This window comes from Triturus cristatus, chromosome 3_1, assembly GCF_964204655.1.
Source record: "Triturus cristatus chromosome 3_1, aTriCri1.1, whole genome shotgun sequence".
NCBI lineage: Eukaryota > Metazoa > Chordata > Amphibia > Caudata > Salamandridae > Triturus > Triturus cristatus.
The window spans coordinates 662358783-662375850 of NC_140583.1; the positions used below are offsets into that span (position 1 = coordinate 662358783).

The 17068-nt window shown below is 50.4% G+C and overlaps 1 protein-coding gene across 1 annotated transcript in view; it reads right to left on the reverse strand.

Annotated features, from left to right (window-relative positions):
- The window catches only part of MTHFS (methenyltetrahydrofolate synthetase), a 187127-nt gene that overhangs the window by 61424 nt on the left and 108635 nt on the right, over window positions 1-17068 (reverse strand). Inside the window, exon 2 of the mRNA XM_085644701.1 lies at window positions 8395-8656. Within this exon, the coding sequence (XP_085500827.1) occupies window positions 8395-8656 (262 nt within the window). The remainder of the gene's footprint in view (window positions 1-8394; window positions 8657-17068) is intronic.

Sequence of the window (17068 nt, forward strand, 5' to 3'; positions counted from 1 at the left end):
AGACCTCCGATAACCGCCCGGTTGATCTTCTGGTCGAGGAGCTCATCCTCGAGCATCTTGCTCCCGCTGGCCTGAGTAAGTTTTTCGCTGTGGAGCGGGCCCATCGAGTCCCAGGTGGCCGGCCGCGACCGGGTGCCCCCCCGAGACCTATCGTTGCGAGACTTTTCCACTACAGAGACCGAGACACGATTCTGCAGGCCTCACGGGTTCATGGCCCGCTCCGACATGAGAACTCGTCCATTAACTTTTTCCCGGACTTCACCCAACTTGTCCAGAAACAGCGGATGGGCTTCCAAGGGGTGAAGCGGCGTCTCCGGGACCTCGGTCTCAAGTACTCTATGCTTTATCCTGCAAGGCTCCGAGTGGAACATGAACATCGGACTACCTTTTTTGACTCTCCTGTGACTGTGAGTGACTGGCTGGATTCGCTGCCAGACCGGGGTGACCGGACTGGGCCCTCTGCCGAGGGTGGTGGGTCTCCTTTGGAGTGACTTATGGTCCCGGACTCTGCCAGGTTGTACTGTTCGGCTGGGTTCTACTTCTTTTGTGCATTTTGTTTCACTATGTTGTGTGTGGGGAGCGGGCGGGGACGGGTCCCCTCCCTCCTCCGGGGTCTTTTCGTAGAATGGGGTTTGTAGGGCGACAGGCACACTGCAAGTTGGGGTGGTTTTTTGAACCGCAGGGGGGCAGGGTGGGGGGTGTTGGAGTTGGGGGGGGTTGGTGGGTGGGTGGGGTTGTTTGCATTTGTGTTTTTTGTTTTCAAGGCGAAGTATTGGCTATGGTTCATCCTTGGGCGTTGAGCTCTTTGCTAGGGGACCCTTGATCTACTGGATGGGATGGGGGGGGGGAACGGGTTGAGATTGATGTCTTGGAACGTCAATGGATTGGGGGACCGTATCAAACGGGGTGTTGTGCTGCAATATCTGCGTCGTTTGACTCCTGACGTGGTGTTCTTACAGGAGACGCATCTGGTTGGCAACGTTTGTCGGGCTATGAACAGGGGGGGGATATCGACTTGTGGTCCACTCTGGTTTCACCACTGGTTCGAGAGGGGTGGGCATTCTCTTGCGAGCTTCACTTCCGTTGGAGATCACCAGGGTGGTCCCAGACGATAGAGGGCGCTATGTGGCTCTGACTGGGAGGTGGGAGGGGCAGTCCCTTTCCTTGATCTCAGTCTATGTTCCCCCGGGCCTCCAGAACTCCACCTTCTCAGACTTGGGTCGTATGTTGCTTGGGCTTCCTGACAGTCTTTTGCTTATGAGTGGGGACTTTAATTCGGTTGTCTCGGGTGACCTGGACCGTCATCCGCCCAGGGCCCTCCCTGCTGCCCAGGCGTGGCTGGGCGGGCTCCTGGAGACCTTCGGTCTGGTGGACTGTTGGAGGTTAATGCATCCGGCACGGTGTCAGTACACCTTTCACTCTGGGGCCCATGGGAGTCTCTCCAGACTGGATTATTTCCTTATGCCCGCGGCCCAGGCTACTCGGATTCGAGAGGTCAAACACCTGGCCAGGGGTATTTCTGATCATTCCCCACTGTGGTTGTTTTTTGACACCGGGTCGCGGTCCGCTGGGCGGATCGCTCCTATTAACCCTTGGTACCTGCGAGACCCCAAGATCCGTGATAGCCTGATTAAGTCGATTGATCAATATTTTTCTGAGAATGAGGGGTCGGTATTGTCCTCGGTGTCCCTGTGGGAAGCTTTCAAAGCAGTGCTTCGCGGGCATGCCCTGTCCCAGATAGTGGAGGCCAAGAGGGTCAAGAGAGAGGCGGTTGTGACGCTGGAGACTGAAATATCGGGGCTGGAGGCAGCTTTGGAGGCGGGTGTCACCCCGGATGGGCTGCATGCCCTCAGCCTGAAGCAGTTTGAATATAAGTCTCTCGTCACTGATGCTGCCAAGACTATATATAGGGAGCAGCAGGGCAGGTTGTATGACGCCGGAGACAAGGCGGGTAAGCTGATTGCCTGGTTGGATAAGAAGGAGAGAGTGAATCGTGTGGTCCCGGAGCTTCGGGTGTCGGATGGAGTGTGTGTGACTGAGCCTGGTGAGATTGTTGAGTGTTTTGCTGACCACCTCCGTGCAGTGTACTCCCCGGTGTCCGATAGAGATGAGGACGACTCTCGTCTTCTGCTTCGGGATATTGCCCTGCCCGGCTTATCCGTCGATGATCGCGAGCTGATGGATGCCCCTTTGTCTGTCGAAGAGATTGCTACTGCGATTCGCTCCCTCCGCTCGGGCAAGGCTATGGGCCCCAACGGCCTGCCGATTGAACTATATAAGTTGCGCCCGGATAAAATCGCGCCTTTCCTCCGTCATATGTTTCAGGAATCGCTCGAGAGGGGTTCCCTTCCTGACGACCAGCGTCTGGCTACTATAGTAGTGATTCCCAAGGAGGGTAAGCCACGTGACCGCTGTGCCTCCTATAGGCCTATTTCCCTGCTGAATGCCGAACCCAAAATCCTTGCTAAGGTCCTCGCTAATCGCTTGCTGAGCGTTATATGTGACTTGATACATCCGGATCAATGTGGCTTCATCCCACATCGTAATACCGCTCTTAACTTACGGCGTCTGCACGGCGTCCTTGCTAGGGCTGAGTACTTGGCTGAACCGGCCATATTGGTTTCCCTAGACGCCACGATGGCCTTTGATACCATTGAATGGCCATTTCTTTGGGCCGTCTTGGCGAAGTTTGGGTTTGGGGAGGGGTTCCTTGGCTGGGTGAAGCTCCTTTATGCTGGACCAATGGCTCAGGTGGTTGTCAATGGGCGGGTTTCTCGGCCTTTCGCTCTCGGGAGGGGAACTAGGCAGGGGTGCCCGTTGTCCCCGCTGCTCTTTGCTCTCGCCCTGGAGCCGCTCGCTGCCTGGCTCCGTTGGGAGCCCTCGATTAGAGGGCTCCGGTGGGCCCCGGGCTTCGAGGATCGGGTTTCATTGTACGCGGATGATATTCTCTTGTATCTCACCTCACCGCGGAAGTCGCTCAATGTTCTCTTTGATGTCCTTACTTCCTTCGGGAAAAACTCGGGTCTGATAATCAACTGGTCCAAATCTTGTGTGTATCCTATCTCTGGTGGTTCTCCTCTCTTGCCGCCTCGGCTTCCGCTCCAAATATCTCAGTCCGGCTTTAAATACCTGGGGGTGTACGTTTCGTTGGATCCGGCGGTCCGCTATGAGCAGAATCTCCTGTCTCCACTCCGGCGTTTGAGGGCAGATACGGCTCGGTGGTGTAAGCTGCCCTTGTCTCCGCTTGGTCGCGCGGCGCTGTTTAAAATGATGTCCCTTCCCAGATTCCTTTATGCACTCCAGAACTTCTTCGATGTCATTCCTGCGGCCTACTTTAGGGAGGTGGAGAGTTTGCAGAGGAGACTGGTTTGGGACGGGCGATCGCGTATCGCGTTGGCCAAGCTGACTCTTTCCTGGTATGACGGGGGCATCGCGCTTCCTGATATTAGACGGTACTATTGGGCCTCCCAGCTGTCTGCCATTAACCATGCTACGTACGCTCCTGGTTCGAACCCGGCATATGAGATGGATAAATTCCTGCTCCCCGGCGGTAACTATAACAGAGCGCTTTACTCGCGGTCTGCTGGTAGGGCCCTTACGGGCCCTACCAGGATTGCGGTCCGTGTATGGAAGGCGGCTAACGTTGCGATGGGCTGGAGTGAGCGTTTAACGTGCACCACTCCTCTATTCGACTCAGACCGCTTGGGAAACCTCTGGACAACGAAAGGCTTCGAGCGCTGGGATACAATTGGCATCAGCAGAGTGGGGGACCTGTGGGTTAAAGGTGCGGTTAAATCCTTCGCGGCGCTTCAGCGCGAGTATGAGCTTAGTGACAGAGAGTTCTTCCGTTATGCACAGGTTCGGCACGCCCTGCTTTCGGTCTTTGGGGAGGGGACCACGATCCCTTCTTCTTCGCCTCTCGAGGACCGCATACTCGACGGTCACGTCCCCGACAGTACTATTTCCCTGATTTACAAAAAACTGATAAACAATCGGGCTGACCTCTTGGTGCGTCTTCGGGAGGCATGGACGGGAGATGGGGTGGAGCTGGACGATGAGGACTGGCAGACTGCACTGTCATCCCCTAAGGAGGTGGCCATCCCGGCCCGTCTCCGCCTGGTCCAGCTTAAGATTCTCCATCGTGTATATGTGACGGGCCCCCGCCTGGTCTCGATGGGGTTCACAGACGACGGACTCTGTAAGCGTGGCTGCGGGCTCAGTGCTACTTTTCTCCATATCCTATGGGAATGCCGCGAGGTGGCGGAATACTGGCGCCGGGTGCATATTATGAGACGAGTCACCGGGGTCGCTCTGCTGCCGGAGGTGCGTCGCTGTGTGCTGAATGTATGGGAGCCCAATGACTGCAATGCGGCTCAGGCTCGGTGGGCGGCCTTGGGGAACATGATTGCAAAGAGAGATATTGCGCAGCTTTGGGGTTCCCAGCGGCCTCCCACCGTGTCCGTCTGGAAGGAAAACATGGACTGGTGCATGTTCAGGAAGAAAACGGTGTATGTGGCCCGTGGTAAACCGGGGGCTTGGGGTAAAATTTGGGGGCAGTGGAACGCGTATCGTGGGTCTATCTATGCTCCCCCTTTGGTAGATACGTCCGGGGTTGCCTCGTCCCCCTGATCCTTGAGGGTTCCTTGTGCATCTCGTACTTCGGAGTACAGATTTGGTTCTCTCGTTGCCCCCCCCTCCCTCTCAGGTCTTCTTTTATTGACCGCCCTCGGGTGGTTGGGTGTTGACTCCCCCGGCTGGTGTTCGCCGCCCTTCATAAGTCGTTTCGCCTTGTTTGTTGTATCTTTGTATTTTTCTTTTTTGTTGTTATTTATACTAAAAGTGTGTATTCTGATTTCCTTTATGTGCAATCTGATTTACTGTGATAGTGCGGAGCCCCTGTGGGCTAGCCATGGTTTTCTGATATGCTGGAACACTTTGACTACTAGCGGCCGGCCCTGGTGGTTGTAGGCCCGTGTTTGTAACCCTTTTATGCACAATAAAATCTTTTCACAAAAAAAAAAGAGATAGGGGGCGACGAGGTCCTCCTATCCTGGGGTCCTTAATTTTTTTTATTTTAAAGGAGAGTGAGCCCCACCTTCCCAGCCACCCCAGGGCTGTCTGTGTTTTTAGAAGGGGACGGGGGCTACAAGCCCCTGTTGGCCCATGGGAACCCATCCCCTAGGGTCGTATGTTTGTGAAAAGTGGTGGGAGAGCCGCATGCCCCCCCCCCCCCAAGCCTATTTAGGCCCCAGGACCCCATCCCCAGCAGCCAAGTAATTAATAAAAGGAGGGCGCATGTGCCCCCCACCCTCCGTAAGCCCAATTAGACTCCGGGGACCCCATGCCCTGAGGCTGAAATTGAAATAAAAGGGAGCTAACTATAACTGCAGAATTTCTATGGTTTTGCACGAGTGAATCAGAGCCCAACAATAACTTCCCTGTTTTTTGGTTTGCTAACTTTGGCCAAATTTGACAAACCTTCACAAACTGCTCCCAGGAAAATTTTGAGGTGATTCTTAAAGTGCCGGCCAAGAAAAAAGGGTTGCCCCTGAATGCAAAATCCCCATACTTTTTCCATGGACTTCTTTAGACAAGGCTACAGCAAAAACTGCTGAACGGAATTACCAAATTTGGCAGGAAGCTAGATCTTGGCCCTCAGATTGTGCTTTTTGTGATTAGGTGTAAATCCATTCTGTAGATTTTGAGATAATAAGGGTAAAAAAAACAAGATATTTAGACGGTTGAGCTAACAGGAGTCTGAGGCTCTCGGGGGGAGGGGGGCGGAGGCAAATTAAAAATAGAGCGTTCTGATTGGCCCAGGGAGATTTATTTCCCTTGAGCCATCTCGCTCCCACAAGAGTCAAACTCCTACAAGTGCTCCAACTGGCTGCTTGCAACATGAGAAAAATGTTGCTGGCCGCCATTACATGACTCAGTGACTTAGTCACCTGTCCTGAAGTTGTAAAAGAATAAAGATAGATGGGGACAGATAGGGATGCCCTGACCCCATAGGCTCCATGGGGGGCAGAACCCAGAGGGCAACTTGGTCAAAAAAGAAAGTTTTAATTTTGACATTGTGCGTACTATACTTGGTACAGGCTTTAGAGAATAGGACTGGTTATCTCTCCCATTTGCTTGCAATGTGGCAAAAAAGATGGTACCTTCCTACACACAGTATGGGCCTGCAGCGCTATTCATAAGTTCTGGAAGGGAATCATGGCGTGCCTGGCCGAGGTTTTGGCCTGGGACCTTCCCATGTCCCCGAAATTAATTCTATTACAATAGCACTGACGGGACTGGGTGCAAAAGATACAAACACCACCTGCTGTTCCTTGATCTTACCCTCGTTGAGCGTGACATAGGCAAGCTTTAGAGGGCAGAATCTCCACCCCTTCTAGGTGTATGAAAGAAGGGCAGGGATTTTTGTATGGACTTGGAGATACCTGTATTCCAAGCATGGGGATGCCCACAGAAACATCCCAAAATATGGCAACGGTGGGCCGACTACAGAGGTTTGATCCTGGAGCCCATCGCCTCAGTGGACAGGCATTTAGACACTGAAGTCTGACGATATGGCCTGGACACACTAAATACTTCATAATCCAAGAATTCTGTGGACTTTAGGACATGGGCTGGGTAGGCACGGGGGGCACTGTTGAGACAAAGCGCACTCTGTTATATTGTTGTCCTGTGTTTTTCTTTCCTTATCAGCAAACATTGGTAATAATGTCATGTCAATACTTCAATGTTTAACTGTATATGTACCAGGCCCTTTGGGCTATATTGTGGCAGAAAATCTAATAAAATGCGTTATGATTTTTTTTCAAAAAATTCAGAAATGGAAAAACAATACCATGATCCTGCGAGACTCAAAGGATCGGGGAAAAGAAAGAAAAACATAATTGTGGCGGGAGCATTTAATTACTTTATACCCCTGGGGCTGATTTCATAGGGGGGGGCTGTGTAGCCACCCTCCCCAAAACAATAGTGTAGGGGTAAAAATTACTTTGTATGGGGAGGAGGGCCACGCACCCACCACCCTGTGCCATAAGAGGCCCCAGGGAGTCCATCCTCCAGGTCTAATATTACTGTGGATTGGAAGGAGGGCCGCGCAACCCCCCTACCTGTGCCTCGAGAGTCCTGGGGGAGCCAACCCTGTGGTAGAAATGTAAAAAAATGGGCAGAGGGGCAACACAGCCACCTTCCCCGAGCCTCTAAAGCCCTTGTGGAGCCTACCCTCAGGGCCAATTCCTTTAAGGGAGGGGGCCGTGTGGATCCCCTCCATGTGCCATTAATGGGCTTGCCCACAGGCTATGTCGGACATATCGGTTTACCTGCCCGCAGTTGCGTGGCTGTGTTTGTACTCACTTGACAGGAAAAAATGTTGTTCTACGGACATGCGGAAGCAAACACCAAGTCCACTCCCAACAGTTGGGAGCTTCAAAAATGCTCCTACCTGCTGGGAGTGGCCTTCAGAGCCTTTTTCCCTGCATGCATCAACAGATATAAATATTGTTCCCTGGGGACAGGAGCAATGCCAGCTCCCTCTGGATGTGGGGAGCATGCTGTGGGCCCAGGGGCCTTGGGGCTCCCCGCGGCCCCCAACACCACCATGGTGGGTGCTCTGGAGGATGCGGTCCCCAGGGCCGGGCCATATGGCCAACCCCCTACTGCAAAGGCCATGCACAGTGTGGGGTTTGCAGTAGGGGGGGTGGGTTGGGTGCAGGGCCTGGCCACAGATCAGGCCCTGCAGCCAACCCTATGCCGCACACAACCAAAGTATGCATGTAGCAGTAAAGATGCACTTACTTTACAAACTATTTGTATACCCGTTTAAGGAGCAATGTATACAAAAGAAACTTGGATGATGTCATCAGTGAGGTCATCAATGATGCAATTTGAGATATTATCAATGATGTCATAGAACAGGTCATGAGTGATGTCACATGTGAGGATAAGCAGTGCATGGGAGCGGAGCAAGTTATAGTTAGCGCTACAAACTATAACTGGTGAATTTCTGTATTTATTTTAGTTCAAAGGGTTACTGTTTTCTCTGCCATATTCACCCAACTATAACCTTCCTTTAACCTTTTATTTTTTTAGTGAAAAAAATAAATATATATATTTTTTTCATTCTTCAATGAAATATGTTTTTTCAGTAAATATATAGTTTCACTGAAGAAAACAAATGTTACATGGACGTTATAGTTAGGTTCAGATTTTACACATACAAAACCACTCCCCTGCAATGCACAGCTTATGATCTCACATTGAGATGGTTTGCACACAAACAATACCACACAGACACTCAAAGTAGCATGTGCCTAAACTGGATAAATAAAAATGTAGTGCACAGTGTGAGAACATACGATGAAGGCCCATGGACACACTCACCCGTTGACAAGGCTTCTTCTCGCGTCTCATCATCGGCCGGCTGGGCGATATTCCACGAGGTGGTGGGAAGCCTGGCAATCTCCTCCACTGAGGTCAGCTTCACCATGTCCATGTGGTTGCTCCGTGGACGATACCTTGGGATGAAGCACTCCTTGCCGCACCTGAACAAGTCACGGATGATCTCTCCTGTCTGCACTTCATCTGGCATACTGAGATAGATGGCAACACGTCCAGACTCTCTGTACCGACTATGCAAAAGGAGCTGTAAGGGGAAAAGAAGTGCAGTGTTACAGATCATCAACACCTGGTCAGCAGGAGAGTTCTCCATTTAGATGGTCATAAGGGAAGTCCCTGTTCAGAGCAAGAACTTTCCAAGAGATTATTACATAGTTGCATTGAGGGAAAGGAATTGTTGGCCACAGAGATCTTTGTCAGAGCATTGAAAGAGGAAGGAGGAGACCACCTAGAGTGCTAACAGCCCACGACTGTGCAGCAAGGTGACCTTGGGCAGGTGATTGCTTACTGTTTTGAAGAGGGATTAAGTGAACCGGCGCCACAAAATAGGGACCTAGCAACCTGGCTTCCAAACTTTTTAGAAGGAAACTCATCCTCGTGTACTTACTTTAAAACAAGGGCATAGGATAGAAATGTATGTCTGCCAGCAAATTCAACTTGTGCGTACTTATTTCGAACCGAGGATCTAACTTTATCTGAATCAAACAATCAGTACCAGGGACTGCAGGGATTTGAGACTGCAAGAAAGGCCCCTGTAAATCTGTCCCATGGAGAGACAGCCGGAATGAGAGCGGTTAGCAATTCCCAAACGCTTTGATCCTTAAAGCATGATATTGTTGTATAATTTATAGAAAATTGGTGGACTCTTTCATTTGGTATTACAAAGAGTGAGGATGAGGTTGAAGATTAGTGAAAATGGGAGAACAGAAAGCATGTGAGTCGATGCAGAGCCATGGGGCAGGTGAGCGTGTGGATGGGGTGTAGGTGGAGGATAGACGATACAGGGTAGGTAAATGGAAGGGGGGTTTAATAGTGAGATTGGAGTAAAATAAATGTTGATTGGAATTAAAAGCACTTGGATAGAAAGTCGGTATGTGGCTGAGCACGGAAGAAAAGGAGAGAGAGGTTTGTCAAAACAGAGGAGAGAACAGATTTGTGCTTAGTGGGATGAGAACAAAGCAAGAGATGATCAGTAAGCCAGTGCTGTAAGTGCAGAGGAGAAAACTACGCATACGTTCAAGAAAACTAAGCAAAGATGTGTTTCAGTTTCTAGATATATAAAATGATTTTGATTTATATTTAAAATGATTAAAACAGTATCTCAAGGTTCTACTTATCTGGAATCGGGTGCTCCTCGAACTGTGGACTGGTACCTAAACATGTTGGCTTCAAAGCCACTGCCTCTTGAAGCAAAAAGAGTCTACACAAGTAGTTGGAAAGGTTCCAAGAATCTGTGCAGGTGAATGAGGGTCCATGCCCACGCCCCACTAGACTCATCATCCATGACAGTAGCCCCCTTATAAACACACCAGATAAAGGTCACAATAGCGTACTTTCGCAAGGCTCACCAGCCCACCAATTTCAGACTCTCTGCTTTTGTTCTGTATACGCCCATCCCCAATATTACTCAGTTCCTACTCACACAACACAAGCATCCAGGAGAAATGAATACTGACAAAACCGACATCTCCCAAGACACGTGCTCTTGCCCAGTCACGCTGGCAACAGAGGCTGGAGAAAGACGTCCCCTGATTCAATCGGGGCAACTGTCAGCACGGTGTGCAGCTTGTGGGCGCAGGCGCCATGGTCAGTGGAATGGACCAGGCATATAGTAGCCCCAGGGGCACCCCGCTGTCCCCCCTCCCCCATGGTAGGTTACCCAAATGACACACACAAGACAGTTGGTGTTGGGTAACAATGCTGCAGGTTTATTACATAATTCCAGAATATGTAATGGGTGGGTTATCTTGCGGGCGATCCAAGGGAAGGCAACCAACTGGGTCGCCTGCCCGCCTGATGAGCCGGGCAGCGCGGGATCGATGCCCGCCGTTGCTGCCCTCCATGTGATTCTTTCTACGATCACGTGCCGTTGGTAACTTCTACTCACGCACCCCTTCTGGGGGCGGAGCGTCGCTTAGCAAGCCCCCGGTTGTTCAGGCCCACAACCGCCCGCAGGACTAGCGGGGCGCCGACACGGCTTCCGGGACCCTCCCATGAGGCTCCTCGGTTTTGGCTCAGGCACCCCCTATGGTGCCGCACAGAGGTACCCTTTGTACCGGCCTGCTTCCAGATTGCCCTGTAACTCCGCTACAGCCCTGGAGGCGGCTTACCGTCGCAGCCAGGGCCCCCCACCAACCCGCTATAGTCTTACCTGCAACCTCTCCTGACTAGGGCTTCCTGAAACTAGCTAGAAGGGAACCATCCCTGCAGAAAGAAGAGTTTGAAATTTTGCCATCATCTTATGACACTTTGCAGTGCTAGCGGGACTCAGACCCTTGTCCTGTGAGATCCTTTACAACCACAGGCACCAGACTACCAGTGAGCTATAGCTCCTGGTGTTGTGGATGGCCCCATCTATGTCCCCAAAGCCCTAGACGCTATCCTGGGTCGGATAGAGTCTGCTGAAATAAAGGACCCGTTGGGCCTGTGAAGATGTACCAAGAACTGTTCGGCCCCTTGCGGGAAAGTTACACCTCTACACAATTCTGGGCCTGCCCGCTTTGGCTATTATGGCGAGAAGGGTTTACTTAACCTTTGGACAGTCCTCTCTGATTGCTAAACCTGGAGCACAGGAGTACTCCTAGCTGCCAGCGCGTGACCATGGGCAAGGGGCGACTCCTGCCCCTGCCCACCATCCCTTATGGGAATTATGCCCCCACAGATCCCTCATTGATAAAACCCCCTAGGCATACCAGCTTCGGGAATCTGTCTGGCGTAAGCATTGCGCGCTGTCTGCAAAGTTCGAGCATTGAGGATTGACTAAGTCCTACTTCGCCCCTCCCATCATGCTCCCCAGTAGGAGGGTGGCAGGGGGGTGCCCCCCCCGCAAACCCAGAGCATCCCCAGCGGTCGCCAGGTTCCTGCTCCGTTGAAGTAGAGACTTAGTGACACCCTGGGCGTGACAAATGTTCTAGTGACATAATGTCCCCTTGTGTTTGCCCCGCTGACACCCCAGTTATTGGGACGGCAGCACCATATGTCGGCTGGCCGCGTGCCCTAAGCGAGGTAAAAGCAGTACGCGATCAGTGAATTCCGCTGGGGGTACCCCCAGCTGCAATTGTCCTCCGGTCATTAAGAAATGCCCTATTCTTACCTGGGCCTAACTCTAAATGATGGCGCTTTCACACAGCTGTAGGCCCGCGGCCCCCTATGATACCTAGGCCTCCGTGATACTTTATCTGTTGCTAAATGCCCTACTCCTGGAAGCTTCCCAAGACCCGTTGACTTCGTGGTCCCACCTGGATTGATCCCATCGCCTGGGGGGGACCCAGTGGTGGACAGGACCTGCATGGTACCTCCACCCCCGCGTAGCTGTCGACTTATTTGGGACGCCGGAGCAGGAATTGCCCCCCCGCGCCTCAGGTTCTAACCCATTGTGGATACCCTGGGGGCGGAGAAGTCTGTGGGAGCCAACAGGAAACTTTGGTGCCAGTACCGGCCCTACCTGAATGTTGCGAATGCTGCATGGTCGATAATGCCCCGACGCCGATGAGGAGGTCGCCAGGAGGGTGGGGGAAGGCTAAATAGCCTCCCCCTCACACCAGGGCCAGGAAGTGACACACCTTGCGCGTCACTTCCGGCCAGCCCGAGGAGGGGGGCTCCGGTCGTCGTCCCCGCCCCCTCCCTGTGGGAGAGGGTGGGGAGGGGTGACCGGTGCCCCGGGGGCACTAAGGCGCCGACTGCCGATTGGCCCCCTGCGGGGGCCGCGGTCAGCGGCATTTTCCCTGTGCCTCCCCCCCACCAGGCCTAATGTATTGCTTTTCTGCTCCAGAGCTTGCTATGCGGTGAGGTGATTGCCTTCTGTGGTTGTTCTTGCTTTAATGTCGAGATACTATTAAGGGTAAGTTTCACGTTGGTGGCGAAAAGCAGAGCAAGAATGCAAGGGTCTGCCACACTGGGACACTTCGAGAGGTCGGACAGGAAGTACCTCCCTCATGCACACTGTGAACGTGAGCGGTGCAGAGCTGCCAGGGAGGCACCACCGTTGTGCTGCATGGTGCCCGTGAAGGAGTGGCATGCGACAGAGGGTGTGCTTAGCAACTAGCTTAAGAAGTATTTTTAGGTCTCACTCACGTCTGTTGCCAAAAGACCTATTGTGAACAACAGCAATACTTACAGTGGGCTTTGGGTCAGTCCACCGCTCATTACTGGTTGCTTTTCCTGTCAATCTCATTTGTTTGCTTCTTCTCCATAAGCTTTCCTTCATCTTGTACTTGTCCCTCCCCTGGAGCACAGCATCTTGACCATCCTTTTGATTGCCTGACTTGTATCCTTCCACTGCCTATGTTCAGGACACTATTTTTTACCTTTGCTTTTAGCACTTTATTGAAGTACATGTGTGTGTTTGCTCTCTCCCCGTGTGCTACCTGTCTTCGCATACCTGCCATATGGTCTCCGTCCCCCTCCCCCACCTCATTCCATTGTTTCACCCACATCATCTACTAGGCTCTTTTGAATTAATGGTCAGGACGTGCCTGGCATTTAGCCAATGTGTCTCCACTGAGACACATGCTCTGCTGCTAGCATCGCTGTCTAAATAGAACGTAGATCCTTCGTTCATTGAGGCAACCTTTCCACCTGCATCCTCTCTCGGCGCCACATCCCTAGTCAGTTGAATTTCGCTTTCTTCTGTACAGCACAAAACCCCAAACAGTTCAAACACGGCTGTGATTTCGTTTAGACTGACAGTCGAATTTGCAAGTATCACTTTTGTTTGGCACCATTCTGCACTTTTGCTTGTAATCCCAATAGTGATTACAGCTGCAGTACTCTGTGTGACACGTGGCTAGGCAAAGTCTCCACGGCACATAATATTCGATTTATTTACAGCTCTATTAGGCGCTGCTCCTTCCAGCCACCCTGCATCTCTGATTTTCTGTGCATGCAAAGGTGCCCTTTCGCATGCCTTTCATGGAGGACTTTCTTGCGCAGCACTTTCATGCAGAATATAGACTGAAACCCGTGGGGCCCAGAGGCCTGCAGGCTTTAATTCAATTTGCATTCCACCGACGTCCATTGAATATCAGCTGTGATGGATTCATTTGCCTCTATGTCATGTCCCAAGGACACGGCCCCATTATTGGTCTCAGTAAGGTTTTATGGCAGCTAGCAGTGTTCTTGTTTTGCGCGTTGTTCTTTGAAAGAGGGAACAACATTCAGGAATGAGACTTCTACTTTCCTGTCAGCTTCAAAATATGATGCGCTCGTCTACTGAATAACTATTCAATCCGCAGGGCAGCCCTAAAACTCTCAGTATGATTAACTGCTCGACTACACTTGTGGAGGTGAGAAATCGCAAAACAACTGGGCAACAACTCCGCATTCTTGGGTCAGATCACCTGCACGTGTTTTTTGTTTTTCTTAACTTAAGTGGATGTGTACTGCGGATCAAGATAGGGGTGTAGCACGATACCAGACTGACATTAAAGAATATTGCTTATTAACCATGCAAGAGCATAGCCGGGATTATACTTGGAAAGGTGGGGAGGATATCCCCAAATTAGGATTGGCATGATGTTGTAAACCACAGAGAGGTGAGCAGGAATACCCATGACATCAATGGAGAGGATGCCGATGGGAATTCGGACCCCCACCTGTTCAGACCTCATGACTTGTATAGATAATGTTTGGCAATGGTGCAGACGATGGGACTGTACCCGTTGAGATCATGGATAAAGGGGAAGACGGAAAGGCATCGATGTCTTGAGACTTGGCTGTAATACCATCCTTTGTGAAATTGAAATGGCAATAAAGTTACTTTAAAAAAAAAGTGGATGTGTACTGGATGCCACTTTAGTTTGTTCTTTATTATGCTCTGAAGCTACCATTTGAGGCTGTAGGCCAGATCGGCTGTGACAGTGGCAAAGCCCGCTGTAAAAGTGGAGATGGCGCAAGCAATGCCAGCTGCAGCTACTTAAGGAGGATTTTGTCCCCAGGCACTTGATTTTCCACAAATTAAGCAACAGTATCACCCACACAAAATATAAAGCATGCAGTTGTACAGTTGCGGCAGGTGTTGCACTGCTTTGCATCCCAAATTCACAAGAGGGCTTTACTGCAGTGTAACCAAATAGTTGGCCACATCTCCAAAAACGTACAAGTAACTTACTTTCGGTAATTCCCTTTCTGGTGAATACTCGAATCACAGATTGCTCACCTTTAGGATCTCCCCCAGCGCCAGACTGGAGCTGTCGAATTTGTACCGCAATGAACCATACTGCAATAAGTGGCTCCACAGTGATTCAGCACTGCCCCAGAAGTGACAGAGTGGAGCCATATATGAGAGCCACCCTGAGGGCTGACGTCAGTTTCTTAATCTTTCTCCTGCGTTCTCAAAAGGGGTGCACATTGAAAAAACTGAAGGCGACAGTGGGCCTTTTTCTAACCTGGAGCCATTTTATGAAGTTCGGGAATCCACTCCACAGTTGGGAGGGTTACAGGATCTGGAGTTGGACAGTGTGTTCAATAGCAAGAGTTTTACCAAAAGTAAGTAGCCTGATCTGATGGATACTTTTAACCGCAGATTCCTCACCTTTTGAATATATATTACAATAGCACCTCCCACAAGGGGCGGAGTCTAGAAAGAGGACCAGGAAGTCTTACAGGACTGAGCAGGCCAGCTGTCCTTCACGTCTAGCCCAACTGTCAAGGCAGCAGTGTTTAATGAACATGTGCAGCAACACCAACACCAACGCCGCAGCATGCAGTTGTCTGGAACAGGCTCCTCCATTGCTACCACAGCTGCAGCCTTGGCCCTGGTGGAATGAGTCTGCAGGCTCTCAGGAGGTTGCTTCTTGGCCACTGTATAGCAGATTTGGATGCAGAGGACTATCCAACTTGACAGGTTCCATTTATGCACCACTATCCCTTTGTTTGCTCCAGAGAATCACCCAAAGAGCTGAACATCCACCAGACAGTCTTTTATGCAGTAAGTGTACAATTCCAGCCTATGGAGCCTCCCTACAAGAGTAAGGTTATAAAATAAGTAATGCCTTGGGATCAATATAGAACATAATTAAATGAAGAGGTAGTTTAGTTATCTCTTCATAAACATATTATTTTTCTTGAAAAATCTATATTTAAGTTTTTAAATCCAAAGTCAAAGAAAATCCAGCAAAAAAAATGTATATACTGACTAATACGTGTCAAAAAAGTTTATACTATTTATTATACCTTTTACATATCATGTCTTTCTTCTTTTCATAATATATATATAGACAAATTATACATATATATATATATACATATTTATACTTCAAATTTACATTTTACACTTTTCTCCTTGGCCTATTAATCAATAAGGATGCTTTCAACACTTTTTCACATCAGCATTCCTACAAGAGTGAGGCGGTGAAAAACACACTGGCAGAGTGATAGATTGGCGGATGTGAAAAGGAGTCACTACTTTGGCGAAGACAGCAGCCTGGGTCCCCAGGACTGTTTTGTCTGGGAAGAACGTGGCGTACGGCAGTTGCACCGAGAATACCTACAGTTCGCGCTCATGTTACGCATAAGTGATGGTGATCAGGAAAATGGTTTTAAACGCTAGCAGCTGGAGTGAGCAGCTGAGCATTGGCTCAAAAGGCACACACAAAACAAATGTCAACACTAAGTTCAAGTCTCATTGGGACACGTTGAACGGCTTCTGGGGAAACACGCAAGTCATCCCATTGATGAAATGCATCTCAACAGGTGATTTAAACAGAGAGGGTTAAATCAGGTAAACACAAAAAGGGCAAACGGGCTGACAGATGACCTTTATTTGTACGCACTGTAAGGTCTTACTAATCCAATGATAGACCAAACAATAATAAATACAAAGTTTCCCCTAAAGAGATTCAGTATGGCAAGCACTACACCAGGCAACACATTTCTCCTAGTGCACAGCATAGATCTTTCTCAAACAGCGCTGGGCAGCAAGAAGAATGTCAACTACTGCGGTAGGCAGACGGAACACATTTAACTGCCACTGCACAACCTCCACGCATGGAGCTGTAGGTCGCAGACTCGGGTGCAGGACCTTCCCCTGTTTCTGAAACAGGAGGTTTCCCAAAAGGGTAGCCGGATCGGAAAGCAAATGCTCATGAGCTCTGGGTACTACTCTATCCTGGCCCAAGCCAGTGTTATTACACTGTTTTGAGTCCAGGCTGTCCTGACTTTACTCAGAATTTGAGGCAGGAGAGGCAGTGCTGGCTCTCCACTGGCGACCACAGACCTGCGATCTCCATCTCCCCAGATGACCCTCCCCCAGAACCCTTCAATGGAGCATCCGTCAAAAACATGACTTATGGGAGAGGAAGGGAGAGTTGCCTGCCGCAAGCAAGGTTGATGCTTATCTACCACCATAGAAGATCCTGGAAAGTCAGCTTTGAGATATGGAGGGAGTAGGAGAGGCAGCCAAAATACTGGGCCCTTTGAAACTACAGGTTCCACTAGAAGG